General features: G+C 42.8%; 1 protein-coding gene across 3 annotated transcripts in view; it reads right to left on the bottom strand.

Annotated features, from left to right (window-relative positions):
- Window positions 1–291: 291 nt before the first annotated feature.
- FSTL4 (follistatin like 4) overlaps window positions 292–10,385 on the bottom strand; it is a 234,963-nt gene continuing 224,869 nt past the window's right edge. For all 3 annotated transcript variants that reach the window (XM_050905333.1, XM_050905332.1, XM_050905331.1), the window contains 4 exons: window positions 8,758–8,907; window positions 8,061–8,168; window positions 4,871–4,980; window positions 292–1,790 (listed from right to left, as the gene is read on the bottom strand). In XM_050905333.1, the coding sequence (XP_050761290.1) occupies window positions 1,088–1,790; window positions 4,871–4,980; window positions 8,061–8,168; window positions 8,758–8,907 (1,071 nt within the window). In that variant the 3' untranslated portion in view covers window positions 292–1,087. The remainder of the gene's footprint in view (window positions 1,791–4,870; window positions 4,981–8,060; window positions 8,169–8,757; window positions 8,908–10,385) is intronic.

The raw sequence follows: 10,385 nt of genomic DNA, 5'->3' as shown, positions 1-10,385 counted from the left end.
CAAATTAAGGCTATGACTAGAAAATGAGTGAGTTTTCTATTAAAAATACCCTCTGTCATTGTAGCTATTATTTTACGAAGAACCAAGTGACTTCAGTGCTACTAAATATTTAATGAGAGAAACCAACAATTTCTAGAAGTGTTGCTGCCTCCTATGGGAATAACCGTAACTAATTCTCTGCCCCCGAAGAGCAGATTTTGCATATTGTGCCCAAGCTGACCGCACTCACAAGCTGCTGAAAGACTAATGCCCCCTTCTCAACAACATTTTTTTACAAACTCTGACCCCCCCTCAGTGTTTCGTGGCTTTTACCCCCTTCTAATGGCCTGGATATTTCACGCCAAATTTCTCAAATACAATCACACAAATATGCATTAGAAGAGGGGGGACTCATAACGTTGCCTTCAGTAGTACCAAGAGCAAAATTAAGTGCAGAAGAAAGCGAGCTGACAGTTACTATTTCTGTTATGCCTCCTTCTGAAATCACATCTGTGAATCCTCCCAAAGCCATCCTGCAGAGAAAACTGATCAGTTTTCATTAAATCGCTCTCCTAGGTTTCTGTGGGTTGAAAACTGCTCTCTGATGCTTAGTTTCCCTCATCATCCAAAGGTGAATTTTAACTGCAGTCATTGCTTCTGTAGTCTCTCTGTGTTGGGGTGGGGTAGTCAGCACAGCTAACGGGCAAGGTATACAGGAAAGAAAACTGATGGCTTGAAGATAACATAAAAGCTCCTCGGTATGGAAACTCAAAATCTGTTTTGTTCTACAGAATCACTAGGTTTCGTGGCTTATACAATATCTCAGTGGAGATATTATTCGCTTCCCAGCATTTTTCTCATAACCACAAATCATACCCCCAAATAAAAAATATCCCTTCAAAACCACTTCCTATTAGCAGAGCATACCTTATATTATAAAACTTGCAAGTAGACCAGTGTTGTACCATGAAGCCTATACAGGGGTTTTTTGTTTTTTCTTTTTTTTTTTTTTTCCCAGTGTAAAAATATACAATGCTACTGCTCATTTGTTGCAGTGTAAAGGTCCAACCGGTACTTGCCTGCCGAAGGCTCTACTGCTATTGCCCTTTCATACCTCTCCAACCCAGACCACTGTGTTACCCCTCCTTATACCTGAAACCTCACAGCGTAACGTATTTTGCCTCCCATTTATAACAAACAATGAATCTTTAGCTGGTGTAATGAGATACTGTCCAAATAATCCACTGTCTTTCATAATTCTGTTGTAGTTGCTCCAGGGCCAGTCTTTGGATGTGATAGGGTCCTTTAAATTCTTCAGTACATTCATTTTCCCCGTTGACAGCTCTACAAAAAGCACATCTGTTTGCAAATGTGAAGTAGCATATATATAGTACTGATTGCCTTCGGTGAAAGAGGGTTGAAATGTCAGATCAGATACGTGTATGTTTGTTTGTAAGTCATAAATCAACTTGATTTCCCCTCGGACAGTTAGAGCCTGGACTTTGATCCTGCCACTGTCTTCATCCGCACTGACCAAATAGCGTCCGTCCGGTGAGATATAAGGCGTGCCCGACACGTCGCTGTTGGGGCCGATGACGGCATCGGTAACACTGTCAATAACGAGCTGCGGCGACGCAGCCACCGACCTATTCCTCCTACACTGGACAAAGAAGTAACCGCCCAGGTGGGTATAAGCCATGGTCTGCGGTACGCAGCTATAGTTTTTGAAGCTGATAGTCTTGATGTGGGTCACAGTTTCCAGGTCAATTTTGTGAACTGCGGATTTCGATTTGTTAAAGATGAAGCCAAACCTGAAACAGAAAACATGACACTGAAGTCATCTCTGGAGACGCGGTGATATGCTTGAGAAAAGACAAAAGTCAGCAGAACTGGGAAACCCTATCCCCTTGGTTTCGGAAGTGTGTGCAATAATGCTGTCTCTTTTCTGTAAGAAATCTCTCTCGTTTTAGTGCTTCTAAAACGTGCTAAAAGGAAGTATATATTTCAGGTAAAATTAGCAACCTGATCCTGGAGGCCTGAATATGTGCTTGGGTATTTGAATAACATCTTCAAGAGCTGAAGCCTTTTATTGGGAAGACCAATTTACAACAGGAATGATATCAAGGCTTGGGTGTTTCGTAGGCTAGCATTGAGCAGTTTTGTATTTAATCTGTCTCAGGTCTACAGAGATGTAATTCAATATATACTCAAGACTTCTTCAATCTCAAAATAGAAAACTGCTCAAAATAAAGCATATCCCTGCCAGGTTGGGGCCAGAGAGCAACTTCGAGCTGTATGTATAACCACTGAGTGAAGACCATGTCCAACCTCATCTCTTAAATTATAGCATCAGAGGGTAGCTGTGATCTGTGGTTGCTACCCGTGGTGCCTGGGGACCACTGCAGGAGCTGGCAAGGCTGAGGTGTAGAGCAGACTTTGTTAAGCACCGGCCCGCCGGCCCAGGGAAGGTGTAAAACATTTCTCGAGGAAGATAACCAGCCAGGGTGCGCTGAAGAAAAGGGGTCTTTGTTTTCTGTCTCAAGAGAGGGCAGACAACAGCGAGCAGAGAATAAATGTTCTGTAAAAGATATATGCTGCAGCACATCTGACCTTTGCTGAAGACAAGAAAAGGTCAAGAATAGCCAAGAAAGGTTTCTGCTTAATTTGAGAAGGAACCCATAGAAAGAGCCTGTTTGTGTTCCCCCGGATTCACAGGTCACTGATACCGACTTACGAAAACTAATTTTACATTGAGTAGCTTTTCATCCATTCAATGCAGACAGAAGGAAATGAAGTGAGTGCTTAGTTTTGTATCTCTTCCCCGAAAGATGTAAAATTGCTTTGTAAAATGTGGAGGACAACGTGCTTGTGTGCAGATAATATATATTTTGCTTAAAACACTGGGTTCATTTCTTTATTCTTAATCTATCTGTCAATGAGACACTCGGCAATGATTTCACTTCTAAAGAACGAGCCAATGTAGTGTATGATCCCATGAAAATCACTGGGCTAAGCCTTTCATTTTCCCATTATACTCACGTCCATTAGAGACTTCAGAAAATATCTGCAGTGGAGATTCGTAGTGCACTGTGTGTGGGGAAATTGGATATGACACTCGTACTTCTCCTGGATGAATGCATTTTAAGTACACTTTAAAAAATGCTTTCCCTTACAGCATTTTTTTCCCAAGACTTCCTTAATACTTGGCCAAATGCCTGAAGAAGTTAAAAGATGGTTCTTATCATAAACTTTAATTTTAAAAAGTGGGTCAGAATGTGTTTTATGTGCACACAGCTGCAGAAGAGACGCAGCGCTTGCATGAAATCTGTGATCTGAAATCTCAAAGAAAACCGTGCACTTAGAGAGTTTTTAATAGACAACAATCTACCCTGGGAACTAATAAAAATGGATACATTCCTAGATATCCATCTGAAATAACAGGCAGCTGAAATACATATGCAGGAACATTTACATACAAATATTTTCTGGCTTGCGGAAGAGCTTGCTTAAATATTCACCTTCCTGGGAAATGCTGGTATTGCCATTTATTGTTTCTGAGTGGAGAATTTAGAACATGATCTCAGTAAGTCTCATTAGACTGTGAGCAATTATTTTTCTGTGCTGAGGGAAGATTTGGCCCCGAATAAATGAAATAGGAAATTAGGCACAGCATTCTCTGCTTTGCACATGGAAAACTATAGACAATTATCTACATTTAGGATTTCTTATGGAAGATCATCTGTATACAGCCGATTAATCACACTGAAGCAAAAAGACAATAAAACAATAAAAAAGTGTAATTGTTCCACCTTCCTGTCTTTGAACCCAGACCACACCTTCTCATCTCAGGCTTTAACATTCAGCAGCGTCATCTACCTCCTGGCACTACTATTAGTCATAACAATATTTCGAAAGCAAACTGGGAAAGTGAGGTAGGGAAAAATTAAGAATGACAGCCATGAAGTAAGTCTCATTATTTTGTGTTTCGGGAAACAAAGTTATTTATTTTGGATCAGATTCAACACATAATCATTTAAGCGTGACCCCCTGTCCTCGGTGTTCACTGCAGGGAACCTAAGATTAAAGTATGGAGTTAGATGATGATTTTTTGAGTGTTTAACTTAGTTAAACTATATTGGGGACAGAAGATGGTTAAACAGTTGTTATGTTATAACATGGTAAGAGTAGTATAAATTGCTGTGCAGTTATCATCAATTTTGATAATGTTAATGGGAGGCTTCCTGTGCCTGCTGGGAAGCAGCCAGTATTACTCCAAGTTATTAGTATGTTAGTTATACAATCTCATTAGCCACTACCTCACATTAACATTCAAAACTGATGGTTCACAGAGGTGTTTTTTTTAATATGCAGTGCATACCATTTTTCTGCTCAAACCGTACACCTCACACAGAGATCCAATATCCGAACAAGCTGGAAACACGTGGAAGAAGCACGCTTTATGCTTCAGGCAGAATAAACTTTTACCACTTCAGGCAATAAATCTTTGACATAAGTTTCTGCCCAGATCCATAAAGTTGTTTTGAGGCAGGGAAGGCAACTTTCCGGTCATCAAATTCCCAGCACAAGCAAGCCAGGGCAGCGTGTCATACTTTGCTGCAAGGAGGCATGGCTGACCAAGCTGAGGTTTGAATGCTTGTGCATGGTCTAAGGGAAGTCCAGGTTTGTTTCTCATTGTTTCATTGATTCGCTGAATAACTATTGGTAATTTGCTCAACCGTTTCTCCACTTCACAGGGGAAAACGGGGATAAGAGTAGTTAGCTCGATCATTCATTCATTCACCTTTGTAAAGTGCTGTAAGATTATTAGAAGGATGCCCACTAGAAGAGAGCAGCATGGTCACTGTTGCTATTCACTAAGATCATTTCTTACCTAACATGATTAATAATAAGATTTGTAGGTGGTATAAAAAAATCATCCACTCCTTCAAACGGCGTGCGGATAACATGCTGATCCTCCCCTGCGCTTGCCTCTGGTATTACCTACAATAAATACACACAAAGTTGAGTACAGGAAAGGCAGCAAGTGAGGCAGAAAGGTAAATACAGATTACATAGTCATACACGGTACCGAGTGGCTTTTCCCAGGGATGCAGTAGACTCAAATTGATTAATGACTTCAAAATATTGTTTGGTGTAGCTGTCTTGAAAAAGGTGTGCTAATAAATAGTATTTGAGGCTTGACATTTGTAAGGTAAGTACACAACTCGACTTTCATAAGATGTTTATATCTCGAGAAAGAGCAGTCATGCAGGAGCTGAAGTAGTATGACAACACTAAGACCATAATAATTTATTCCTCACTGTCTAAAATAAGCATCTATTTCATGGTCATATTTCTTAATCTCACTTAAATGCACAGCGATAATTTACCAGCTTGAAGGATCAAACACTAACTCACAGAAGTTAATTATCAATTTGAAGGAGAAGAACTGTTCGTCCATCTACCCCACCATATAAAATCCAGGGAGGAGCAGGGAAAGGCCCTTTGGCTGTCCCCCGCCGTGCTGTCCTCCAGCACAGGGCACACCTCCGCGGCCATGGGAACTCAGCTCCTCTACCGCTCCGGAAAAGGAGAGGTAGAAGTTCTCAATAATTAAAATGTTAAATACTCAAATTGTTTGCTCAGTTCAAGATGACTTTAGACCATTCATTAGGAACTTCTGCTGCTCTAATGTGCCACAGTAGTTGCTTTGAATTTATAGCTACATAATTCATTAAGGAAATGCTAAAACCCTACGAGGTTTAGTTCAGACAGCTGTTCTGATCGTGCCATTTAGATTTCTTCCAATTAGATTGCTCAAGAAAGATGCCCACTCTTGCACAGTGCTTTCATGAGGCCAGACATTTGCTTCCCACAAGCCAGTAATGGCTAAACAACAGCATCCCATTAGTCGGCTGTACGGGCTGTTTGATAAATCCCTGACTTCCGAAGAACAAGTGGAAATTTAGATCAATGTCTGCAGTAGCACCTTTGTTAAGAAAAGATATTTTATTGCATGTCTGCAACTAACTACTGCAGGCTTTAAGAACGAACTTTGCCAAATTAGTCACTGCCCACCTTTTGGGAAAGAAGGTTGGAAAAAAGAAAAGATCTGCTGATGCTGATGCTAATCTCATTCTCTACATGTGTAACTGCACTTCATAAAGATAACAGAAAGGACTATCTGAGAGCTGGAGCCTTATAACAGGTTTCCAACTGTGCAGATGGTGTGTTCTTCTTAATAATCACATGCTTGTGCCATCTCTCCTTTAATTACAGAAACCTCTCACAGCTGGATGGAAGAAATTAAGTCAGAGAGGGTAAAGAGAGCCCATTTTGTCTCCTTATACTCTGTACAGGAAACAGCTCATCCCCAGGTGAGGCAAGCTGGTGGCATGGCCTCAGAAACCTTCATTTATTTGCCCCCATTCTGTTTCTGGTGTCTTTTCCTGAAAATGCCCATGTTGAGTTGCTGGTCCATTCTTTATTATTGAAAGTCTGCAGGCTGCAGCCGTTATCTTGGATGGAGCATGTGGCTGGTGGGGATGGCTCGTCCCACCTTCACGGGGCAGCATCTCCAGCGAAGCCTTGGGCAGCCCCACGACTAACGTAGCCTCCAGATTTGTAGGTTTTTAGGTCAGAAAGCACAGCCACCCTTGTTCTCTGCCTGCTGGGGAATGCTTTAATTTAGACTTAGAAGCAAACATTTCTAGTAGAAGAAGTATTCACATGAGACCTATGTTTCCAGAAAGGTTGGGCAGCAAGTGCCAGAAAATAACTACTAGAGAAGGGTATGTCTGGATGGATCAAATCAGCTCTGGTGTCAACCCTGTCGTATGACATCCAGCAGCAGCAAGACGCCTACCCTTAGTGTTTCTGTGCCGTCAACAGAAGAGTGAATCCCCCAGGGCAATCCAGAAACGGAAGCTAATTTAATTGTCCAAACCTATGTGCATTACTGTGCCCCAGAGAGCCCAATATCACTGTGGGTCTGACGGTGCTGAGCGCAGAGCAGCTCCAGGGACCTCACTGGCACCCCTCCAGCGGAGTCACTGACACCCAGTAACAGAATTTGTCCCTGAGGTTTTACCTTTGCTGTTTATGCTTTTTTTCATGCCCTAGAGAGCTCTTTTCTGCATTTTACTATGAAAGGAACAATTCTACCACATTATGCTCCATCATCATCCAAAAGGAGGCTGAAGGCTTGTGAGAGACAAGTGACAAAATGAGTTTAAGGAAAATAGGTAGCTATTTAGTGCACTGGCAGAAAACCTGGACTTCTCCTATGTGGAAGACAAGAAGAGGTAAATGCCTTTACCAAACCAGAGAACAGGATGGTTTTGCTCAATGCATAATGAGGGTGCTAGGCTAGTAATCCTGAAAGAGTGACAAATCTGGAGGCACAGTACAATTCATTCACCTTTTAATGCTTCTTTTATATGCAATGCCCCCAAATTCTTTGCAGATAGAAAAATTCGCAGGTCATCATAACGTCTGAGAAGGGTGCGCTGCAGCTCTGCAGTGAACACACACTTAGTCCCTACCTTAGGCTTATGCTTTTATGTGTTGCCTGGCCTGACTTGCACCTCTGATGAAACACTACCAATAACCTCAGGAGTAATACATTTCTATGCAGAAAGTGTGCTCTTTGTGCCTTCTTGGTACCCACTGCTTTTAGACCTCAATCAAGTTAAAAAGAGGCTGCACTCACGCAGGCTGCACAAATGACTTGGAGCATCGCAGGCTCGTACTGCTCGCAGTCAGCTGCCAGCCCTTGCTGTATGACTTTACGGCACTTGGCTCTGTCATCAGCCTTAAAACAAAACAGACCTTGGCAGCAAAGCAGTCCTGCTGCCAGCCTACGGCACAGTCATTGCTCAAAAACAAATTAAACAGCAGGAAAAATATGTGAGGATGGACGGAGGAGGGATGAATAAAACACACTAGATATGCAAATGAAAGAGCAGCTTTATATTCAGACCATTAAATGCTGTTAATTACCTGCAACCAACCAGCCACCAGCTTGCTACCGATGATGCCAAGGCAAGGAAGGGCGAAGGCTCAGGCGCGTAAGGACCTACCTGCAGCGTTGGTGAGGACTTCCGCATGTCACCCCAGCTAAGCACCCAGACTTGGTCGTGGGACTTGTCATAATGTAATTTGGTTGGTAATGGGTCAACATCCAAGGACTTAAAAAAAAACAGAGATAGGTATTTACATAGTGACCCAAATGCACATGACAAATATTGTATTAGTTTACTGCAGACATTCCCATGTACCACTGTTACACCCATTTGTGCCGCTTTGCACAATTACCTTCAGATCGACTGGGGCAGCAGCACCAGCAGTAGAAAAATCTGGCTGCTCGGTGCCATTTTCCGGCTAGACATCACTCCATCTTATGCTGTTACTTATAGCCAGTAGATCAGGGGCCAATTTCTGCTTGAATTATACCCACACCAGTTCATTCTTCCCAACCTGCTTATAACCGAGGTCAGGCAGCGGCTCAGGAAGCGTAAGCCAGAAATTCATTCTAGCATTATTTTACCATGCTAGCTGCAAGCCTGGCTGCAGATGCAGCCCCAAGATGATGACAAACAGCCTGTAAAGGATTTTTTTCCTGCCAGTGAGGTTACAAACAGTGTGATCCCATGGGTGAAAGCAACACAGGCCCAACTTTTTAGTGATGCCAGCAGATCTACTGGGCAAAGATCTACTTTTTTTGTCCCATATCAAGTCTTTTGCCATCAGTGAATAAAGAGTTCCCCTTGTAAGTACCTGTATGGCTTTCTGAGTCTGCGTATCAATTATCATTACTCTATTCTGCTTAGGCTGTGTCACATAAATGTACTTGTCTCTGACATTGACCGCTGAAGCCCAGAGGCAGGACTGAGTGCCTTCACCTTCCACTCTAGGACAGATCTCTTCCTGAGGGGTCAAAAAAAAAGAAGAGGAGAAAAGGTTTAATTTCTACAAGTTCAGGGCCTGGAGCAGCAAGAAACTTAGCCTTGAAAACCATAGGAAAAAATTCCCTGGGGATTCCATTAGGATGATATTTTTCCCCTTTCTTTCCTGGAAAACATGAAATAATAATTTTATCAGGTACCACACTGCAGCCTGGCTCTACCCACTGACATTAAACAGCTGGACCTCCTGCAAACTCACATTGAATTTAAATAAGCGCACAGTCTATGGATCTATCTTTCGAAGTACGCCGTGGTTCATTAAGACTTGCAGTGCTGTCAGCGTTTATTAGCAATAGAAATATCACACTCTGCTTTGAAAAAGCAGTGATTTACATTAATTGAATCACAGCTTTATATTTTTCATAAATTCATTTTCAGTTCAGGAGAGCATGCTCTAAGATGCTTGTGCTGAGGGAAACAGGAGCAAAACAAGTAGGGTCCTACAGTCTATTGCTCCAACACAGAAACTTCCCCTGTTCAAAAGGAACCAAATCCTGCTGCTTTGGACCAAACCCTGTTCACAGCTGCCTGATGCCATATTTTGTCTCTGATTCTTCACTCACTGAGTCCTGTGCAAAACTGGTATTAGCTTTAGTGGGGAGCCCACTGGTACCCCAAGTTTGAAGAGTCACACGTGATCTCACCAACAAGCCTCTGCATGTTGGCTACTCTTCATCGCTCTTCCTTCTGTTGAGTTGCTTTATTTGAAAGAGCATTTGTGTGGGACCAGGCTGCGGTGTGGAAACGAGGGTGAAACTAAAGGAACACATACATATTCCAGTGAGCACAACCGCTGGCTTTAAATCTTGTCAATACAACAGCTGGGTCACTTTAAATAATGGCACAACCTCCCTAAGGGGAAAGTGATTAGAGCAGCAGAGCTTGTTCAGGGAAAGAGCAGGAACAAGAAAAAACAATGCCAACACCAGGTCTGTATCAGAGCGATGATGATGGATAAGAAGATTTCACCTCTAAGCCGCACAGCTCTGTCGGCTAGGTACCTCGGTGGAGACCACGTGCAAGGGTTGAAGATACAAGACTCAACAGCTTGGCCACATTTTCCTTTCTGGCCCTCCAGCCAGGCTGGGGATCTACGCTACTGCAAGCTAAAAGATGCTACAAAAGCCCAGCCTTGGGCTTCCAGCAGCCGTTCATGCAGCCAAGCACCTGACAGCCTCCAAACTGCCCTCCTCATCCTCGGCTGTGCGCTGGGGCTTGGGCTCTCACAACACAGCATCCACCCAAACCAACGGGAGCAGGGAAAGGTCACCGGCCTTTCTTCTACAGTGCTCAGCTGCAGCCGCTCTGTCTGCTTTTGTGCTCTCTAATAGCAAACGAAGAAACCTTTGTTGTAGAAACCCTCCTAAAGTTGCAGGCTGGTGTCACTGTCTATGTGGCAAACACTCAAGATACTAAAAGGGAAAAGGGAGGAAAAAAAAG

The sequence above is a fragment of the Gymnogyps californianus genome, chromosome 14, assembly GCF_018139145.2.
Source record: "Gymnogyps californianus isolate 813 chromosome 14, ASM1813914v2, whole genome shotgun sequence".
Classification (NCBI taxonomy): domain Eukaryota; kingdom Metazoa; phylum Chordata; class Aves; order Accipitriformes; family Cathartidae; genus Gymnogyps; species Gymnogyps californianus.
Note: the sequence above shows the minus strand (reverse complement) of the source record. Positions and strands in the feature narration are given on the sequence as shown.